At 32.6% G+C, this 23,977-nt stretch overlaps 2 protein-coding genes across 2 annotated transcripts; one reads left to right on the forward strand and one right to left on the reverse strand.

The window, feature by feature from the left end:
- Window positions 1–1,401: 1,401 nt before the first annotated feature.
- On the forward strand, window positions 1,402–14,741 carry LOTGIDRAFT_66992 (hypothetical protein; the record flags this gene model as incomplete). Its single annotated transcript, XM_009068146.1, has 2 exons — window positions 1,402–1,538; window positions 14,642–14,741. Coding segments are annotated over 2 exons (237 nt in total), but the record flags the coding sequence as incomplete, so codon positions are not given.
- Window positions 14,742–17,331: 2,590 nt separating this feature from the next.
- On the reverse strand, window positions 17,332–18,729 carry LOTGIDRAFT_54746 (hypothetical protein; the record flags this gene model as incomplete). The annotated part of the gene is made up of 2 exons (XM_009068141.1): window positions 17,332–18,029; window positions 18,564–18,729. Coding segments are annotated over 2 exons (864 nt in total), but the record flags the coding sequence as incomplete, so codon positions are not given.
- Between the last annotated feature and the right edge of the window lie 5,248 nt (window positions 18,730–23,977).

Genomic DNA, 23,977 nt, shown 5'->3' on the forward strand with positions numbered 1-23,977 from the left:
AGTTAATAATGGTTGTAAAAGGAAATGGAAAAAATAAGAAAATAGTTAGATCAACATCCTGTAGGATTTCTTTCATGTCTGTAATTACAGACCTTTAAAATCTCATTATATTGCTTGTATTAGATATAGACATGAAACAGAATGTTACCATCCAACAGTCAATAAGCTACCAGCTAATCATTATAACTTTATACCACATTTAAATCATGTAAATCAACAAAGATTGACTGTAATTGACCAAATTTATTTGATTGACATAAAATAAATATCTCCTGTGATTTGCCCAACTATGAAAAGGGACAATTGATCTGGGTATTGATAATGTAGTTTAATAATAGGAATTATTGGAAGATTTAGGTCTAGCATAGTTTTTTTAAATCTAATTTGGACAGATATAGTCAAACTAATTCTCTATAAATCCAATGGTGTGGTAATTTCATTATCATTATTATGATGGCAAAGAATTGTGCAAAAAGCATAAGAGCTATACTAAGAAGAAAAATGTAATAATTATATTAATTTTATTCTCTGCTTCTGTTAATTGTGGACGATATATATTGGAATATAGAATTTAATTTCACATTTTATCTTTCTTCTATTTTAAGCATAAGCTCACTTAAATATTCTGTTCATATGCACAGTTTCAATATATTTGTCCATGTAGAAAAATAGTTTGTACCTTCAGTACATTTCTGTGAAATTTTGACGTATGATTTTTATACGTTTTTCCCCAAATGTGTGGCATAATGCACTAAACATGACATGACCTCGTTCATGAAAACGCTTTCAGATTTTAACTCTTAAACACTAAAAGGCATGATTCTTGTCGGATTTTGACAGAACTTGGTTTTATTATTTATATTACCATGCGGAATGTTGAATATTTGCCTTTTAGAGTTTTCAAGAGCTAAAAATTGAACATGTTTTCAAGAACAAGGCAAAAACTCATACTCAATATTATTCAGTATCGCCCAAAGTGTATGACTGAAGGTTGAATATTTCATACTAAATACGTTTTATTATAAGCTCACTTACATATTCTGTTCATATGCACAGTTTCAATATATTTGTCCATGTAGAAAAATAGTTTGTACCACCAGTACATTTCGGTGAAATTTTGACGTATGATTTTTATACGTTTTTCTGGGAGGAGAACCTTCTCATACCCTTTATGGCAGACTTGCATTTATTTCCTTCTCAGTTTGAATCTCAATCAGTTGCCAACAATTAAGTGAGTCTACCACCTATTTGTATTTGTTAATGAGTGCATATATCATTGCATGCACCCTTGTCTCCATGGATAAAAAGTGTTTATTTCAAACCTGACAATTTGATATTTTGAATACCCGTATTTATCAATAAAATATGTGTTATTTATTTTCAGAAAATGTTGAATGTATTCAAAGATGTATAACATCAGGGTTTTTTGCAAATGCTGCAAAATTACACTATAGTGGTGAATATAGAACAATTCGTGATGACCAAACCTTGCATATACATCCCACTTCAGTTTTATTTCCTGAAATACCTTCTAAATGGTAAGTTCAATCTTAGCTTTAAATCCTAAAATTCATCTAAATGGTGAGTAATTCTTAACGCAGTATTTACTCTGTAGCAAAATATTCAATTTCTGGTTCGGGCAGTTGTATACTAAGGCAATGTTCTTGTAGGGGTCATCCTGGTCTTTACTTTACCCAATTTAAAAACATATTGTTTCTTTACAAGACAGACTGGCTATTCAGTTTTCATTTCTATTTATACTTTATGGAAGATTTAAAGGGCATTTTCATTATGCTTAGATTCATAATATTGATCAATAATATAACACCTACTGATGAAACTAAACAAGAGAATAGAGATTAGTGATTGAAAGTAACAAAATGCTATTCAATAAAAGGCACTGGCACAGAGTTAGAGTATTGTTTACAACTATTGTGGTGTTAATATTTAGTAAATAAGTAAAAAAAGTAATTTTGAAAGGTAGACCGAAAAGAATAAAAATTTGATTCCGGTATATTTTCTCCTTATCTATCCAAACAATTCACTGTGAAGTATAAAGGTAGCAATTAAAGAGAATGAATACAAGTTACTATAACAACTATGATGACAGACCCTTTAATTGGCATTTTATTAATTCCCTTTTTATACGCCCACATGAATATGTAAATATAAGAAAAGTAGGCTTAACTTGACTGATTTTTTGCCATTTCAAATCCCAAATATTGGTAATCTTTGTGGAGCATTTCACCGTGGAACACTTAGCTCATTTATTACAAACTCTGAATTACACTTTACCTATTTGAAAAGTAATATGTTTTAAAATAAATGAATGGTGCAAAAACACAAATCTAATTTAAGGCTTGATTATAAAAGTGCAGATATGGTGTTACAAAATATTTGATGTAACGGTAATAGTTTGGTTTATATTCGCCCACATGAAATGGGGGGCATATATTGCCGTCACCCATGTCGGTCCGTCCACAGTTTCTCGTAAACACTCTACAAGACACAATTCTTGACAAAACTTGATATGAGTGTTCATAATCACCCAAGGATGAACTCTATTGAAAACCAGAGGAATAGAAAAGTATTTAGTATAAGTTATTGCCCTTGTCCTTGAAAATGCGTTCAATTTTGAGCTCGTTAACACTGTAGAAGGGACAATTCTTGACGAAACTTGGCGAAATTGTTTATTATCACCCAAGGATGAACCCTATCGAAAATCAAAAAAATCAAAAAATGTTTCATAGGAGTTATTGACCTCGTTCATGAAAACGTTTTCAGATTTTAACTCTTAAACACAGTCCTAACTTTTACTACCACTTGGCGGCCATTACAGCCAAAACTGGAATGTGATGGTTCATTACTCTTTGACAGATATGATACAGTCATATTGCACCTTGTCACCAATAGAAAATACCCTACTAAGAAGATACAATAACTTGACCTGTTCTTGGAACCCTGGTATTAGATTTCATGTTCTAAATTTAGTACAGAGCCCTTCTTCACTGGTTTAAATTTGAAATTTGGTTCTCTTGAGCAAAACTCTGTTTGATTTCTTTCAGAAATCAGAATCCTATAAATCAGGAATATCAACACACAAATCTGATCGCCTAAGAAACACAATTTCTATATTTGATAAAATTTTAGAATTTTTACAAAAGCTGAAAAGTTTTAGCATTCCGAAATCATAAAAAGATTGTTTGGAGGCTAACTTATTTATTCAGATAAATAGAGGTGTTCTTCAAAATTATACTAAATAATAATTCTAGCGTCTACAATTTCAATTTACTGAATACAAATTGTGTATTCAGATTGATTTCCGATAGTTTGACAGTACCCGGTAATATTTTTATGATAAAGTTTGTATAGGAAATGCATCCAAATGTCCAAATCTGTGTTCATAAAATTTTCATGTCTAAAATTGCAAAAAGATTCGTAGATGGTCGATGGGTCCTCCAGAAGGTGAAGGGTGTGAGATGTTTTTAATGGCTAACAACATTACAGTAAAATACATTTAAACAGAAACAGCAACTCATTGTGGAACATACATGCATACTGAGTAAAGCTAACGTCGCAGCGCAGGGTCTCTAGCCCAATTAAGATTTAATATTTGCCTTCTAGAGTTTTCACGAGCTAAAAGTTGAACACTTTTCTAGAACAAGGGCAATAACTCATACTCAATATTATTCAGTATCGCCCTAAAGAGTTCAAACGAAGTGTATGACTGAAGGTTGAATATTTCATACTGGTGATTGTTTCTGTACTACTAAATATTTACGTTCAAAATCAAAGCTGCTAGTGGGCGTATATTACCTTGCCTGGCAAGCTATCTTTAAATATTTAGTTTATAATAAAGTATTGAAAAGAAATCATTATTTAGTATACACTATCTGGTGGTTTGACCTCAATTTGCTCTAATAATATCAAAGACAAGGTCAGATGGTTTCAGTGTGAATACTGTTTATATAGGTTGATAGTTCTTAATATCAACTGGCTTGTGTGCGTGTCTTCCATGGATTTTAAAGTGAGTAAGCAGGGCCACATTTCTTTATCATGTCTGGCAACTGTCCAATGGCAAATAGACTGTTAACAGCACTGAACATGGCCCGTGATACTTTGCCTGATAGTTGTAAGACTTTTTTGAACTTCAAACCCTCTCTTGCCCAGTGTTGATTCGATCCACTTTAAGTAAAGAGCCAAGCTTAATGTTTTGTGTTAAGAGTGAAGCACTGGCCAAGGTATCAAATAAAGAGATAAATGTTCAATACAAGATAAGGTGAAGTTAGCATAGTTAGTATTAAGTTAAAAAAAACAACCACGAGTAATCTACAATAAACAAAAGTCTATAATATGAAAGTTTTCTTGTTACCAGTTCTAAAAGAAAAGAGTATGAATAGGTTCTGAAAAGATAAACATCTATATATAAGGATTAGAATATATTATACTTAATGAGCTAGAAAATAGAGAGGGGGGTCAAGTATTATTGGATTCAATGGGATCGAGTCTACCACGGACCAGAAAATTACTAAGGTTTTTATTGCGCTTATCGGCAATTACAAGTCGTTTGGTATATACATTCGGAAATCTGTTCTGTAATTCACTGTAATACTGTTTGACGATGGATGAGGTTTGGCAGCTGTGTGATTAAAGGTGGCAACAAATGGAATCATTTGATTATCATGCTGGATATTAAGTCCTTTTGGAGCCACTGTTTGGAGTTGGTCCATCCAGTAGCTTTCTCTCTGTAATCGTTTGGTTTTTGGTTTGATAAGATCAGAGTCAGGAATTGATTCAATAGGCATGATAAGTAGGTCTTCAATGGAATGGTCAGGTAAATTAAAATGATGAGAAATTGGTCTATTTTTGCTATGAATTATATCAAAGCGATGGCCGCTAAATCGAGTTCGCAACACGTTCTGGGTTTCGCCAACGTATTGTTTGTCACATTTTTTACACGAAATTAGGTAAATGATATTTTTATCAGTACACGTGAGACGTTCTTTAATTTCAAATATTTTTCCGTTTTTTTATTTTGAAAATAATGAGACATATGGATATGTTCACAGGTGCGACACCGAGAACCTCTACATGGTATTGCGCCAAAGTTATTTATTGGAGGAGGGGGTTCATTAATTTTCAAAAGGTCCAAAACAGTGTCATTTTTAATTTTGCGCAAGAATCGTTTGGAATAGCCCCTTTCTCTTAATTTACTGAAAACTAGTCTACAAGCTGCATCAAAATCTACTTTTTGAGTGCAAATTCTAAAAAAACGCAAAATTTGTGATTTGATTATTCCCGTAAAAGTATGTTTTGGATGAAAAGAGTTTTTATATAAAGGTTGGTGAGTATCCGTTGGTTGGTAAAAAATACTTTGATGTCTAATTTGTTTGTTTGAGAGAAACTTGGTCCTTTGAATACCGTAGTATATCCAAAAAATCCGTACTTTGTTCAGAAATATTCGCAGTTAGTTTTACAGAAGGGTGGTGATTATTTAAAATTTCAAAATATTGCCAAAAATTTGTTAAAGACTCGGTCCAAATAATAAAAATATCGTCAAGAAACCTTCCATAGAAGAAAGGTTCAAAAGGGGAAATGGAAGAAATTTCCAGTTCCCACTCAGCCATAAAGATATTTGCATAACTCGGCGCAAATCTTTTGCCCATCGCGGTGCCTGAAGTCTGGAGATAAATTTTTTCATTAAAAACAAAGTCATTTCGCTTTAGACATAATTCCAAAAGTTCTAATATTTCTTTATCGGGTCTATCTACGCAGGGATTTTGAAGAAAGGCTTTTCGGACAGCGTCTAAACCGGTTTTATTATCAATATTGGTATACACTCTCGTAACATCTAATGAGATAAATCTTGCGTTTGGAGGAACATTCAAGCTTTTCATTTTTTTCAACAAAATCGGTGGTATCCTTAAGATATGACGGATGCTTACACGCTAATGGAAGTAAAAAATGGTCAATGTATTCAGAAACTCAGTAGGATCCGCTTGCGCAATCTGAGATAATAGGCCTGCCTTTAGGAATCCTATTGGCTAAAGACCATTCAGTTTCCGGGTTTTTGTGAATCTTCGGTAAAGTATAAATGTGACGTTGACGGACTTCGGGTTTCGTTGAAAGATAATTATATTGGGAATCAGAAATAAATTGTTTGTTTACTAAAGTTTTTAAAATATTATTTATTTTTTCCGCAGTTTCCATGAAAATAGGTTGATCAAGTACACGGTAATGATTAGCATTGTTCAATTGTTTCTCTAATTCAAAAATGTAGTCTTCGCGATTCTGAATGACACAGCAACTGCCTTTGTCGCTCTTTCGTATTATAATGTTCTCATCGTTTTTTAGGCTATTCAAAGCTTTCCTTTCAAACTTGGTGAGGTTGTGTTTTTCATTCACCAAAGGTAAATGAGATATTTCTTCATGTAATTTATCGCAAGTAGCCAAAATATCTGAGTCAATCGCGCTGTCTGGTGGAGTCCAACCAGACTTTTCAATGAACGGTATTCGCTTGCCTCTGCTGAGTCTATTCCGAAAAAAGAAATTTAACTTAAAAGTCCTATTGACGTGTTCAACCGACGATAAAATTGGTTCATGGGAAAGAGTTTTAGATGTCGGAATAAATGTTAAACCTCTATATAAAACTCTTTCTTCAAGGGGAGAAAGTTTTCGCGAACTGAGGTTAACCACAGTTTCTCCTAATTTTAGAGCATTTCCCCCCGCGTTCAGTTTAAATGGGAGACCCATGAAAAATACTTTTTGCAGTGGGGGACATCCAGTGGATGTTATCCGAAATGACACTGACCACTCCATTGAAGCGAGGAATAGTATGGGCATTGGTAGACGGTTTATGATATAATAGACTGTTGAACTTCTGGAGGTTATTGACTAAATGAGGTTCACCTAATTGTAGCTCCTTTGCGTAAGGAATCTGTGTGGCGTAAAGGGTAGCAGACGGAAATTTCGACTTGGCAAGTTTGAGGAGTTCCAGCATTCTTCTGTGTATGGATTCTCCTGATTCCTGTTTATTATTTAGGCCAACATGAAATAACACCTTTTTCGGAATGGTTGTTGGAGAGATCTTGGAGAGTAATGTATTGATATGTTGAATTCGGGCAAGATTCGGCTTGGGTGTCTGGATGTAGGAACGGGATGTTGCTGATGTTGGAAGATCCAATGATAACTGTTGGTTTGGTGAGTGTGGGAATAGACCATTTGGATTTATCCTTCTCATTATTATGACATCGTGCTTTACAGGCTGGAGATGAGGGTGAGGTGGTTAAACTTAAGCGGCGGCAAGTATTGGTACGTTGAGGTTTCAGTGTTTCAGGGTTCGATCTTGGCGTCGTCATTGGTGTGGATGGAGTTGCAGTAAAAGTTGGTAACGGTTAAGTACGTTTATCAGTATGAGGTTTCTTGCTTGTGGATAGTGGTTCTTGCGAGGTACTAAGGCCAGAAGGTGATGGAGTTCTTTTGCGTTTCGGCGTAGGTCTTACATCTGCGATTAATGGTAACTGGTGTCTGTTTGGTGTAGAAACTGGTTGAGATTCAGCTTCCATGTCTTTCACCACACCTACGTCTTTTAAAGAGTCTATGATTTTATCAAATTGATCAATTGGGTATCTTTTTGGAGTCGGCGATATGACTTATTAGCCCAATTTATTGCTTCGAAAGTGAATTGTTTAAAATTTGATTCCGAAATATTGCGTGCTTTGATCAAGGAAATTTTTTCAGCTGTGAATCATAATGATTCTTAAGTGCTATCGCCAAGTTTTTAGCCCAAACATTATTTACTGTCTCGATAGCCGAGGAAATAGCAGAATTTTTTAAAGCTGGTTTAACAAACCGATTGAGATCCGAAAATGTTTTGTGAAAGGGTAAATTCAATCTTGTATCAATATAACTTATCGTATGGTTATTTAAATAGCTTCATGGTAGCTATAATATACAGGTATGTGTGAAATGTGAACATTATGTGACAGAATTTCTTTACTGATATAAACATGATCTATAAGTGTCCCACCTTCAGTAGTAATTAGGAATTTTAGGTTGTAACATTGCGGTTAAGCAATGTTACGAAAGCACAGGCACAGGCATGTAGGCAATGTTTGTGAAGTTAGTTTAAAAGAATGATATAGAATATTTGAAATGCAAATCCATTATCTTCCGAATCTGAAATATATAAGAAGAATACTGGTTCCAACAGGAACATTAATAACCATGGAAATCATAATAAACATTTTCACTGGTGAAACTGAGGAATTGTCCTATATTAAATGAAAAGGAAAATGCGTATTTCATATAAAAAATATATATAATTTATTAAGTGAAAATAGTATACATGTATGATATTTTTGCGAGGAAACTCTTCAATTGTAAGTTATCATAAATAAGAAATATTAATTAAAGGAAATGTACTAAACCTATGGAAGGGGGATGGGGGGTAATCTACCACGGACTAAGATATCATTTAGATTTTTATTACGGGTATAGGCGATAACTAAATCATTTGTAAAGACTGTTGGAAATTTTTCCTGCAATTCTTTGTAAAGACGGATAATTATTCAGGGAACTTAACCAGCTGTGTTGTTGTATTGAATAACAAAAGGTATCATTTGGAAATCAACTTAGATGTTCATTCCTAAAGGATGCATGGTTTGTAATTTGTTATCCAATAATTTTCGCGAATGAGTCGAATTTTCTTTGTATCATTGCCAGGTTGTTCGTATATCTGTTCAATGGGAATAATTTTCAGGTCTGTTAATTGGTGATCAGGTTGATTGAAGTGTTTTGAAACGGTTTTATTAATTTTTTTAGTTTTAGTCAGACTTATGATGGTTGAAACAGACCCTTAACGAATTTTTTGTCTCCCCAACGTATTGTTCATCACATTTTGTGCAAGAAATAAGATAAATAATATTTTTGCTGTTGCAGTTGAGTTTTTCATTTACTTGAAATATGGAATCTGTGCGTCTATTTCGGAAAGAATTTGTTGGTAAAATGAAGGGACAGGTTTGACAGCGAGGGTTGTTACAAGGATAAACTGAAGAATTTGGTATTGGCAAAAGAATCGAATTATTTTTAGCAGAGATTTCAGCAACTGTTGAGCTTTTAATACCTCTCAAGAACCTTCTTGAATATCCACGTTCGCGCAATTTTTGGAAAACAGTTGAACAAGCCTCCTCGAAGTCCTTCTTGCGCGTACAAATTCGGTGAAATCTCAAGATCTGCGACTTTTTAATGCCAGAAAAGTATGTTTTAGGATGAAAAGATGATTTGAATAAAAGTTGGTGAGTATCAGTGGGCTTAAAAAAAACTTTTATATCTAATTGATTGGTTTCATGAAAATTGGTATCTTTAAAAACTGTGGTGTCTATAAAATCAATCTGTTTGTCGCTAATATTAGAAGTTAATTTTACAGAAGGGTGGTGGCTATTGAGAGTAACAAAATATTCCCAAAATTCATCTATTGTATGAGTCCAAATTAAGAAATCAAGAAATCTTACATAAAAAATTGGTAGTTTGGGACAGAGGAGTGAAACTTCTCTTTCCCATTCTGCCATGAAAATGTTTGCATAAGAGGGCGCAAAGCGTGGCAGTTCCTGAAGCCTGAAGATAAATATTTTCATTGAAAGTAAAGTCATTATGTTTTAAACAAATTTCCAAAAGTTCAAGAATTTCTTTATCTGGTCTATCAGGATCGGGCTTTCGCTCGAATGCCCGCTTTACAGCGCGTAATCCAGAATCATTGTCAATTAGTATACATGCTTTGAACGTCTAAAGAGACTAAAAGGGCATTTTCTGGGATCACGGGTTTCTTTACCTTTTCCACAAAGTCGTTGGTGTCTTTGATATAGGCAGGATGTTTTGAGGCAAGAGGCAGTACAAAGTGATCAATGTATTCTGATACCCTGTACGATTCGCTTCCACAATCGGAAATAATTGGGCCACCTTTTGGGATTTTATTTGGAGAGAACCACTCAGTTTCAGGATTTTTGTGTATTTTTGGGAGGGTATAAAGATGTCTCTGATGTGGTTCTTTTTCTGGCTTTAAATAATCAAATTGTTTTTGCTTAATGTAGTCTTTCTCAAGTAAATTTTTCAAAATATTTGTTATTAATTTAGAGGTTTCTTTGTAGATCGGATCCTGCAAACGAGTGTAATGTTCAGGATTGCTTATTTGAGATTCGGCTTCTTTAACATAATCCTGCCTATTTAAGATCACACAACAACTGCCCTTGTCGCTTTTCTTGATAACAATATTCTTGTCATGTTTTAGAGCGTTCAAAACAGTACGGAAGAAGCTAAAGAAACCAGATTGGTCATTTTTTGAAGATAATATCTGCCGCTTCACCTCTATTGTTAAGGCCCACATGAAAAATAATGTTGTCAGGATCAATGCTATTCGATGCTGGTTGCTGCTGGTGTTTTTTAAGAAATTGGATGATATGGTCTATTTTGGCTCCTGGGTATGATTCAACTTGAGTGTTTGAGTTTATTTTGGATTTGTCGATTCTGTTCAGATTAGATGATCCCAATATCAAATTTGATTTGGTAACAGCAGGTAATGACCATGATTCTTTATTTTGGTTGGCATGACGACTTGGTAGTTGCTTAGGATCACAATCGATCTTGCGTCAGGAAGATTTAGAATTCTGCGAAGATGATTGTCGAGAAGGAGATGGTGAAGAGGTTAAAGGAGATGAACTTGGCTGAAAAGAAGATTGTTGGGAAATACTCAAAGATGGAATAGATTGAAGAGTAACCAGTAACTATTCAATATAAGGCACTGGCACAGGGTTAAAGTAGTAGTAGGTGTAATGCTGAACAAGGTGTTGAAAACCAAATTTTTGAAAACAATTCAGTATAGACAAATGACCCTCCAAGATATTTTGGTTGAAATCCCCCATAATAACATAGTCTGAACCAGATTCTTGTAATTCAACTAATAATCTTTCTAACATTGGAAGAAATAAATCTAATTGATAAACTGGTGGTCTATAGATAACAATTACGTTAATATTTTTATCCAAAATATTTAAAGCAATGTGTTCAATGTAGACATTTTTGTTTTGCTTATAATATACTCCTACTCCTCCGTGCCCCTTTTCTTTCAAAAATTTGAAATCTCTAGTGTCATCATAGCTGTTTGCTTTTATTTCCTCAGCCTAACTAACACCAATAACCAAAACTGTTGTGTGTATCTTGCAGATGGAGTTCTATTAATGGTACAGAAAAAATTCGAACAGGTTAATGTATCAAAAATTCACTACTCTATATGAGTGTATGTTAAATTATTGTAAGTGAAAATTGAAAAAAAAAAGTGAAAAAAAAAAGTTATTTTTTTAAGTGTTAAAAGATTACATAATCAGATTGATTAATCTGTTTATGACCCAAACTACTTCACACCTGCATGTCAAAAGTTCATATGGATAGCTTTCCTATCATATTATATAACCTGTTATAACACCTGTCAATCATTTTAATCCCCACAATCTACAGATTTTTATCACATTTTTTATAAACATTTAACACTTTTATGCCTATTTTCACAAATTCAATTTTGTATTAAACCACCCATGTCACATATCGTTGAAAAGACAAAATTGAGTAGATCCTGAATATACAAACCATACTGCTAGGAGTTAATTACATTGTAAGTTAGAACCCTCAGTCGAAAAAAAAAAAACCAATATTTTTAAAACATATTTTAATGGATTATTGTCATATATCATTGAAAAGATAATCAAAATGGAATTACAAAATTGAAAAAAATATTTTCTGTGTTTATTAGAAAAGGTCATACAGCCGTCCAAAGTTGTCAAAAATGTTAATTTTTGAATGGCTATTTAACCGGAAGTTGATATTTTTCAACCAATATTAGTACACCTGTGGATAGCTGAGGTCAAGAACATCCTACAGTGAAATTTTCAAGGTCATCAAAGGTCAAGGTCACATGGTGTGGCCTTTTGAATTTTCAAAAAATTCAAACGAATATAAAAAAAATTCAAATTCGAAATTCAAAATTCTGTTCCAACAAACTGTAGACAAGGTTAAAAAATTTTAATAGACACAAATCATAAAAATCGGACAAAAAATGGAGGACTAATTAATTTTTTGCTAAAATGGGTCAGTCCGAGACGACAGCTTATGCATCACTTCGGGTTTGGATTTCTGCTAAGTGCATTCTAATTATGACTGACAGACAATATATATGGTTTTTGCCAACATCTGAAATTTACACCAGAAGTGGGGGTGCCAGACGTGACTTATAAAAACCGGAAGTTCTCAAGCAAAAACCGGAAGTGATAGAAAAATTTCGATTGTATAGATTTATTTGTATGGACATTCTGTATATGTCCTGTGAATTTCAGATCAATCGGATAATTAGCGGCTGAGTTAGAAATTTTGAGCTTTTTTGAAAATTTTGGATTCAAATTTTTTTGACAAAAATATTTAAAAATTGAATTTTTTTTTTATCCTCACCAGATATGTCTTATAACAATGAACATATTAAAGAAAATTTCAGGTAAATCGGTTCATAAATAAGCCCTACAGACTTGATGCAAAATATCTGCACATTATGCAATGGCACACTTCTGGTTTACCAAAAATTGAGTTTTAGATATTCATTTTTGATTCCAGGTCATTTAAAAATGTTTGGTGAAGACAATTAGGCTATACCATTTTTGATTTTGTTCTAGGGACGTTCCCAAAAAAAACTTGAATCCTCTTATCTAATATGTGCTTGTATGACGTTATAAATTGGGGTATTGACATATTTTTGGGTGAAGTTTTTCTGTACGTTTCAGCAAAGTCTAAATTTTAGTTCTTTTTGACAGGCATTATATATTTATGTTTGTTGCAAATTTGTCAAATATAGATGTGGAAATGCAGAAAGTGTTTGGTATCATCTTGAGCAGTCTAATGTTTTCCAGAGCACTACTCCTAATATTGGTGGGGATGAAGTTGGTTAAGGTGAAATTTAAAAAAAAGATCCATATTGCAGACGTTGAGTTCTTCTCCTGTCCGTTATTTTTATAGAGGTCTCTCAAGGTTTCTTCTGTGATTCTTTTTGAGTAAGTCCCCAATGATCATGACCCCTACAGAAGATCAGTTTCCAGAACTCATTGATTGTTTGTTTTATATTTTGGTTTGTACCCTGTGAATCAACTGTGCCTTTGCTATAGCTATCTGAATATAATAAACTGGTATTGTCAAGAGAGGTTAAATGGTCTAGCTAAGTATATCTGGTAAAATAGTTTTTAATATTGTGTGTTGGTACATGTGTAGGTAACAGATCAATTGATTAATGTTAAGCCTGATTTAGTATATAAAAAATCTTGATTAATCTATAGGATAAACAAGATAAACAGTATTAGAGACAATATCAGGTGGCTTGACTTGTTTTTATCCTAATATCATCACTGAAAACAACATAACAGCTGACATTTTAAAGGATTACCCTACTACCAAGTTATTTATTCAGATAAATTAAGGTCATGAGTTTGCTAATATTAAAAGTCTCTTATATGATAGGTTCATTTTACTAATTTTGATTTTTTTTCATTTGTAACGATGTATACATATCTAAAGATTTATAAATAATATATATTAACTACAGTTTGAGTGCTATGAATGGAGAAAGAAAATTGTTTAATTTTAATCTGCCTTTGTTTAATTTCATACATAAATTGGGCTTTTGGAGACAGACAGATAAAATTATATGCAGCCACACTGACTATTAATAACATGATCCACAAGGCAATATTAAAAGTTTCACAACTCAAAGAAATGGATTTCACAAGTTGTAATGTTGGAAATAAAAAGGAATTTTGTTCCAAATGATAAAGAAGGACAATGCCATGCAGCGTTACTGATACGAATTTTGCCAGGACAGTGGCATTGTCCTTCTATTTTTGTACATGTGTTTGAATATATGGACGAACAATAAGGTCGACTTGACATTTCTGTAGCCCTGTTAACATAACTTGTTTGAATGATGTAAGCTACAGTTTTAATTTGATTTAATGAAACTTGACCAGGTGATGTTTGGTTTAATAGCTTTATTGCTCCCAAGTTTTTAAATTGTCTTTGAGATAATGAAAATGTCTTGGGATAGAGGCTAGAGTTTTCATTCAATTAGGATGTGTGAATGGTAGACAATCAGATATATTGTCCAAGACCATTAATGGTAAACTTGACATGATAATGTAGATTGATTCTTTATAATGAGTTGTGAAATCCACTATAATGACTTGTGGTATTCAATATTTTGACTTGTGACACACATTATTATGACTTGACTAATCCTTAATTATCATTTGTGCAAAAAGTATTTTAGGTGTGCCTAGAACGATTGACTAGTTGATGAATAATGAAATAAACTATGACAAAATACAATTAAATCTTTTTTGTCAAAATGTCCTGTTTTTAAACTTAGTTAATGTGGAACTACGTGTAATTATAATTATTAATTATTTAAAATTATATATTTGAAGTACTACAAATTCTATTAAATCCAATCATAATTTATAGGCATGTTAAATCCAAAGATAGACTGTATAGAGGGCTTTCCTCTGAAATAGTTCAATATCACTTTTTTTTTAAGTTGCAAGACTTAATTATATTTCAGGGTAGTTTTCAATGAAGTTATTCAGACATCTAAATATTTTATGAGAGACTTGACAGTTATTAAACCAGAATGGTTATGTGAATTAGCACCTCATTTTTACCATTTTGGAACTGTAAGTATTTTGTACCTTAACATGTTAACATATACGGTACTGTTGTAACCCCTGTCTGTCCACCCTCAATTGGCTTGTTTATTTGATAGAGGTCCCAATTAATCTGTATGGTATGCTATGCATTTTAGTGAGTTCCCTGGCATGATTAGTATTTGTGATATTTTTGATGTACAATTTTTGAGATATTATAGCCAAAACAGGTAAATATTGGTTTGTAAACACAATATTTTTGGTTTTATTTTGATGAAACTTGGTATATGTTTGTATATTGGTGAAATCTTGATTTTCTAGAAGCTTGATATTCTATAATTTTTGATGAACAGTGTTTTAGTTATTGACTTTCATTTAGTTGAAATATTTGAACTTTGTCCCATGGGCACTTTAGAGGCTAGTCTTAATCTGTGTGAAAATAACTTGCTAAGCTTATGTATATTGATGGAATCTTGCAGGATTTCAAAGTCAATTTTTGGATAAATGATTCGTGAGTTATTGCCCTTGCAACAAAATTGATTTGTATGTAAATAGACTACAATTCAGTAGTTTAAGCTGACAAGAATCTTCTACTGTGTTAGTTAATAGCATTTTGAATGACATAGTAAAAGAACTGTATTTCCAAGACCAATTCCAGACGTCTTGAGTAATCAGAATATAAATTGATCAAGTTTTCATTTATTGCTAAAATATACTGTATAGAATACAAATTTTGGATGGTTATTGTCAATGTTTCATTAATGAGCAAGATCAGTTATCAATGTTTTTACTCTTATTTTCGTTCAAAATGCAAACAGATTTTCTAATTGCCCACTTGCAAGACTGTCTGAATTCATTTTTGTTTTATTGATTCTATTTTAGGAGAAAGAGTTAGCAGTAAAAAGATTTAAACCAGGCTGATCATGTGTCTTTGACTCTTATTGGTGGTGTCCATTTCATTAAAAAATAAAATTGAGTTATTTGAGTTGTTCAATTGTCAATTAGGATTAAAGATAATAATTTATAAGCTGTAATATATATGCTATTACAATAAAGAATTTTATATTTTATTCATCATATCATGTTTCAGAAAATGTTCATGCTCTAAAAATGGAAAATAAACTAATTAGACAAAATTATAATTTTAAGTGTTTTTTTATTACTCTTTTGTTAAAGATAACAAATCACTTTTTTAATTGATCTGAAATTACAAAACATTAATTACAAATTTATAACTGATATCTGGCATTGTGAAGCAGTAGATTAGCGATTAGGTTGATATCAGTTAATTACCACTCTGAACTGATATGTGTTGTCATTCTTAGCCATTGACTCTGAACCAAATATGTAACTTTTTGTTATAAAAATCTTAAATGGACCAATGTGAGGGGATGTATTTAAATTGATGCGGACAGCTTTTCATGATTATTTTCTAATTTAAACAATAAAAATAAAAACCTTACTTGCTGTGGTTAGACACATGTTTGATAACCTGGAGGTCCTGGCTTCAATCCCAGGGTTTTAATTTCAGTTTGCTTTTAGTCAATCATGAAAACATGGTACTAGAGCTGAGAGATTGGGATGGGGAACGTTTGTTAATACATATGATCTAAGGTTTACAGTTCAGGGGACATAATACAACCTATGTGGATATTATTAGTCAAAACAGAACACAAAACATTTCAATACTAAATTTTTTGTAGAAAAGTAGTTCCATCACAGCTTTTACTTTAAGAAATGGAAGTTATCTGCAATTTGACTGCAAATGCCAAACTTGTCAGACATGACCATACTCATGGTTCCCAAACAAAATTGAATTGGATGGATGATCAGAGGGAGAATGACAATATAACATTATGACTGAGAGTAAAACAGACACAGATGACCAAAAAGGAAATATAATATCAAAATAACACATAAATTGTATTTGGTGAATATAAATGCAAAAGTATGAAATTGCAAAGAAATAATTTGACCCTGCAAATCAACACTGCTTGCTAGCAATCATGATTTTTTAATATTACTCTAGGTCTTGCTGTTGGTACTGATGTTCATTCATTATGATTTGATAAAATCTATTTATATTTGGAGATGAATGATAGTTTTGTGCTTCTGGTAAATTTGCATGAACAAATTGTAGTGGTTGAGCCAAAGGTTCGGAATATGCATCAGAAGATGTAGGCTTTCCATCATCATTAATTTCTGTATTGTATGCTATATTAGGTACATCATTACTGTCCCATTGTATTTCTACTATTTGATTATCTGAGACAAAACTTCTGGTACTAGTGGTTGTATTTATGATAGTACTGTGTTCTTTATTATCATATTCTGTATCTCTTATTTCACCCTCTTTCATTCTGGGTTTTATTTGTACATATTGTAGCTGAGAAATATTTATTTTAGGTTTTTTTGGATCATCACCTCGCTTCTTTCTTTCTTTGGGCACTATAATTTGAGTTCCTTCTTCTGGTTTAACTGGATCATTTTGACGTAAATACAGACCAGAATATTCAGCTAGTTTGTCTAAGCCTTGTGGTGTGACTATGTTTTCATGTTCTGTTATTAAATGGGATCTAAAAGTCTGTGTGTCACTACAACCATAGTTACAAAATTTACATGGGTAGACAGGCAAACCCTCATGTTTTTTTGTCTTTAAAATATGCTTCCGGATGTTTTCATGAGTATTACAAGCGTGAGGACAATAAGGACATTGAAATGGCTTTGCTCCTATATGAATTCTCATATGACGTTTAAGATGTGTTCCATTTCCAGCTTTGTATGTACAATATTCACAATTATATCTTCTTTCTCCAGTATGTGTTCTTTTATGTCGTACTAATCGGGATTTTGTTGCAGCAGCAAAACCACATGTATCACACAAATATTTCTTTTCACCTGTATGTGTTACCATATGCATTTTTAGTTCATTTTTAAATACAAAGCTCCAAGTGCAACCTTTGTAAGTGCATTTAAATTTTCGTTCTCCATGACGTATTAGATGTAATTTTAGTTGTTTCAGTAATGGAAATTCAACACCACATTCTTCACATCTATGAACTTCTTTACTTTTATGTTGATCCATATGAAATCTATATGAATTTAAACGTCTAAATTCTTTATTACAAATACTACATGTTAGTTCAGTTAGACCAACATGTACCATTAAATGTCTGCGTAAAGATAGTCTGGCTATAAATTTTTTATCACAAATATTACAAGCAAATGGTTTTTCTCCTGTATGTAATCTAAGATGTTCTATAATTCTTTCACAATGTACAAATTTACCACATTCTGGACAAGAAACTGATGCATCATGTGCCATATTTTTTATTTGTTTCAAATGTTCACCATACAATTCATTTACTTTTGTATTTCTACCATATATACTGACTAATTGTCCTTCAGTTGATACATGATTGTGGTAAAATTCAACATGTAAATTCCTCCATTTCTCATCTGCAAACTTCTTGGAGCATTTTGGACATTCAATTACACCAGATTTCTCCCCTTCTTCATTATCAAGATTATTTTGATGCTGTTGACTTGAACAATGTACAAGATAAGCTTTGCGTTTTAAGAAGTGAGAATCACAAAGTTTACATTCAATTAGCTCATCTTTATGATGATCAATGACATGTTTGCTCAAATCACCTGATCCAGAAGCTTCAAATTTACATCCTTGACATTTAAATTTACTTTTATTCTGTTTGACAAGTACTTCAACTTCCTCATGTTTTAATGCATTTTTACCACTTTCTTCTACTGATAGAACCCTTTCTACCTCTTGAGCCTCTTCAACTGATACTATTGCAGCCTGGTCATCATTTGCCATTTTACGTGCATGTAACGGAGTTGTTAAGTGTTTATCTAGGCAATATTTACTTGAAAAGTTCCTCACACACACTGTACATTTAAATGGTTTATCAGCTACATGTAATCTTGTAATATGAAGCTTTAAAGCTGAAGGGTAAGCAAATGTTTGTTCACACTCCTCACATGGGTACCTTGACTTTCTGGAACCTCTTTCCACAGGTGGAACTACTTTAGCATCTTGATGTCGATACAGAATATGGCGTCTTAATCTTTTTATACTGTTTTGTTTCAATCCACAGAACTTACACTTTAACTCAACAACATCTTTTAGGACACAAATCTTTTGATTTTTTGCTTTTTCAATAGCTTTGATATGACTTGAATGACAGACATGATCCTTTAATTCTTCTCCATCCACACATTTAATTCCACATAATAAACAGGTTAATATTCCTATTGGATTATGACATTTCTTCAAGTGTTCCTCAGTAGCCACATGGGCAATCAGATCAGAATGTCTGTTAAAGTAAAAATTACATATTTGACATTGGTGAGCACATAATTTAGCTATGTAATTTTCATATTTTGTTAATAATGTTAAATTCTCAGCATGACCCATTGATCTATTCCTGTGAAAAGCTGTCATCAAATGTCGAACAATGTCATGTTTGCCTTTAAATTTTTTGTCACAAATGGTGCAGATATGTTTCTCACAAACGTTGTCTTCTCTTCTCTTTCTTTTTCTAGATTTATCAAGTTCTCGTGTATTTTTAACCTGATCACTTGATTGATTTTTTTCTTGTACTGAAGGTAATTTACCTGAATCTGTTATGGTAACAGTTGAGGGGTCAGACAAGGGTGATGTTTTAACTTCCTCCACTTGGTAAGTATTTTCACCAACATTATCAATCGTTGTTTTAATTTTGAGAATAATCTTTTCACCAGTATTACTCCCAGAATTTTCCAATGTGTCAACGTTAATGGGTTTGGATGAATCTTTAGTAATTTCCATAGGTGGACTTAGACTCATCTCCATTGCTCTATTTATTGATTCAGAATCAATTATATCTTGTTTTTTTCTTATTTCTTTATTTCTAGCCTGAGCCAATGATTTGTGACTTTTCTCTCTACAATGAGCAGAATATGAATGACAATTACTGAATGATACATTACAGACAGCACATATATATGTTTTACCAGTGGAACTTGAGGACTTCAACAATGTTCCTGGTTTCCATTTCCCTCCAGGAATTTTCTTTCCAGAATATTTATATCGCAATCCAGATGGCTGTTCTCCAGGTTTCCACTTTCCACCAGTATGTGAGTTGGGAGGTTTGTCATCTTCTTCTAAGTCGTCTAATTCATCAGCTGATGGAAAATTAGTAATGTCATCATCACTACTAAAATCTAAATTATTCAAGAAATTAGTAATAGATAATGATTCTAAATTACTATATATATTTCGTCCATCATGATTTACACCAGGCTTTCCCTTATTTGGTGATTTACGACTTTGTAATTCAAGTGACTGAAAAAAGGAATCTGTTGATGGAGACGTCATGGATGTTGAGGTTGTTGGAAATTCATCATTCATAAAACTGTGCAGTTGATGTATATCTAATGTTAAACTATTCATAGTATTAGAATTTGTTTGGTTGTTTGAAGGGGATATATCTTCAGGAAACTCTTGGATATTAGGTAATAAATTGTAAGACATGTTACCATTTGTGGATGAAGTTGCAGCAGGTAGAGATTGCAAAACAATGTCAGTGATAGGTTCATCTGATAGACCTCTTGTGGTTGACTTTTCCTCAGAAGTTAGTGTATGAATATTAATATTTACATTTGGAACAAATGATGCTGGTTGTAGTGAATTCAGTTCTGAAGGGCAGCTTGACTTATTATTAGTTGGTGGTGTAGAAAAGTCATCAATTTGATGAACACCTGAATCTAATATGGTCTTTGGTGAACATTTTGTTTGTTTGTGTGTGACATAGTTCATCAAACCATTGATCTTCTCGTTACAAGTTAGACACAGGTGCATATCATTATCTCCTTCCATCTCTGAAAATAAAAAAGCCATTTATCCACACACAAAAATTAAAGCACATTTACTCTCAAAATGGTATGGATAATTTAAGATTGTCTTGATGAAGAAAACATTATTTTTGAAACAAGATTTGATGTAAAATATTCATTTATAATTTTATCGACCCACAGTCATTCCAAGACAGATGGCAAGCTATCAAGATTTTTTGATTTGTTGAATGGTAGAAAAATCTAACTTTGAGCTCAAGTGTCATCAACATAAATATACAAAAGTTTATCAAGCAGCCGTGATTACTCTCAACATGACGTAAATCTATAAAGATACACTGTAACTCTAAACCACAGTGAGCTCAGGTATATATTTATTTACGCCATGTCGATAGTAAAGAATAATCATCCACTGCATCATATACTTTTGTATATATTTATATTGTTGACACTTACTATGATATTGTGTGTATAAAACAATTCAATGAAACACATACCATTGTTCAAAATGTAACTGATCTGCAAGGAATATTACAATGGTGTAACCTTTTTTTGTGCTTATAAGGATTCAACACCGAATTTCGTCAAAGTTAAAAAACAGAATTTTTCTTTTATGTCTTAGATGCTTCCTCTTATTTTCTACAAAATAATTAAAATTGGTTTGTTTTGATTTTCTTCATTAATCCCTCACTTTGACCCATGAGTAACCAACTTGACAACGGCGGCAAAATGTGACACCTACTTTCGAGTACAATGTTTGATTTAAAAAAAGTTGAGAAAAACACGTATGGATACCCATTGGTATAATTGACTACTCTTAGTATTTATCTTTAATATCAATTCGTTATGACTAGTAACAGTTCCTTCAAAGAACCATGATTTTAAAAAAAAATTGTGACTGACAAAATAAGATACGTAGCGTGATTTATTGCTAAAAGTCATTGAAACAACATAAGAATATGGCCCATGCACTTTGTGTCCATATAATTTTTCTGCTGACACAGAATCCGCTAGTTGATCACGTGACTTCATTCGTTGGACTACATTCGAGCAGATGACACTTGGAATTCCGATTACAGCTTGGGAAATTCGGCCGATAAAAAATTTGGTAATAACTGAAATCTGCCATTTTGTATTTGTCAAAGTATACATGTACATTAATACATTTTACCCTGCTTGAAACTACTGGATTCATTCTTCTAGCTGATATTATAGAGATAAACCATGTTTATCAAAACAAGCAAATGCGGAGGTCACGCGAGTTCGCACATGTAAATTATTAATCCTTTCCGAACATGCACGAAAAATAGGTTAGCACAAAATTAGGTTACTTAACTGTACTAGTAGGCCTATTAGATTGTTGTCTGAATATCAGTACCTACTGTCAGAAACGTTGTTATTTCCCTTTGACCATACCAATGCTTTCAATTTAATGAATAATTACTCTGCATGTAGGATAACAACACACCAGTTTATAACATCCTTAATTAACCTACAATAAAAAGGCTAGTTTTTATCATAACCCATACCAATGTCATTAAATCTTACAATCACAAAGCTAAACTCATAATCATAATCACAATTTGTCAATGTTTCTTGTCGTCCTTGTGCTTCCATACTACGATCATTGATAATATTTCTAACAATGTGTTGCATCTAGTCGTAAATACAAGTTGTTGTTATTACTGCGATTATCTATTTGCAATTGATATTCACCAATAAATACTTGCGGTTTAGTATTCTTTCGAGTTACAGTCAAGGAAATTATTGATTACGTTGAAGTTTCCGTAGTTTTTAGCCGGATGCAGGTGCCCTTTAGTAGGACATGCGCAATGGAAATTTGTCCTGACATGACCTCAACAAAACAAATCCGGGTCGTGGTTGGTGATTGAGGTAGGAAGCATCTGGTCGTGCTAGACAAACGTGCGCTACTTTTAAATGTACACACAAGAAGATCACATGAAATCCACTGACAGCCAGAATTAAGATGACAAGGAGGAAGCAGAACTACCCAAAGAGATTGAATTGTAAGTCCAATTAGTTTTAATGTGTGTGTTCTATGTCTGTCGTCTGCTACAAAAATCGACTCTTGGCCTACTGTCAAAAGTTGTCACTCGCACTGTCAGTGGCCGAGTGTTCAGATTGTTGTCAATTTCACATGCTGTATCTCTCTAAATTTCCTTTGAATAATATATTTGTTATGAGCATTTGGCTCGATGTATTAAGTCGTCTAGAATTTGGAAATAAAGTTGTTTGTCTGAATTTGAGAGATTTGAGAAGTAGCAGAGAGACATCTGCTATTTATTTTTGGCACATCAATCAAGTCGTTCATAGCCAAATGTCAATCACTTGTCAGGCAGTCTTTACGGCGCCATCCAATCAATTGAGACTAGTTATCAATCATTGGAAGCTTTTATTGTAAATGTATTTGTTTAACACTACAAACAAAGAAGTGTGTCTCCACTCTGACAGGTAGTGAGGATAGGTTGTATTTAGTTTTTGTGTTCAACTATATAACCTAATAGCAACCTATAAATATAATGCATCTATGGTGTTTATGTGAAATATGAACTACTAAACTACTTCTTACATTTAGGCATTTGCAATTCTAATCTAAATTAAATTTAATAATTGCTCTCATGACAAGTGAGAAAAAATTATGATTGGAATAAGCTCAAATGAAATGAATCTACAAGTTTAAAGCTGAGTTAAACTTAAAGAAAGGTTGACTTAATGGATGGAATTCTGAAAGTTTAATTCTGATCTGGATACTTAAGGATGGTAGACCAACACTAAGATACTGTAGACTCACAGTTGCATTTATTCATTTGTAGCTGAAATTTTACCAATAGGTCAAGAGAAATTCGCAATATTACTCTTATAGTTTTTGAAAACAATTGAGGTGAAGACATTGGCTTTTAAAAATTTTATTAACAAATCCTCGGTGTCATGGTATTATGCAGGTTAAGAGTGACTGAATATAAATCTTTAGGTTATCATAAAATTCATATTATTGTTGCAATCTTTGCCTCCTTTTATATAGATATAATTTATCTTGCATGATAATTGAATAAGGATTCTCATGAGATATACATTGAAAAAAAACATAGGCAACTGATAGTCTTGGGGTATTGTGGTGTTAGGATTTTGGATATTGTTCTGTTAGAGAATATGGAAAACTCTCAAATGTGAATTTATGTGGTTGAGTAATAAGAGAGGTATAATTGCTAAGTGATTGATGGGTTCTGTTATCAGCCTATAGACAACACAAATAACGTCATTTATTTTTCATACTTGTCAGACTGAGAAGCCATAAATAATACTTAATGAAGAAAATTCTCTGGCTGTTAAGACTAAAAGAGAATTTTTATCTGAACTGCAAAATAATATTATTTTTTTAA

Source organism: Lottia gigantea (genome assembly GCF_000327385.1).
Source record: "Lottia gigantea unplaced genomic scaffold LOTGIsca_9, whole genome shotgun sequence".
NCBI lineage: Eukaryota > Metazoa > Mollusca > Gastropoda > Lottiidae > Lottia > Lottia gigantea.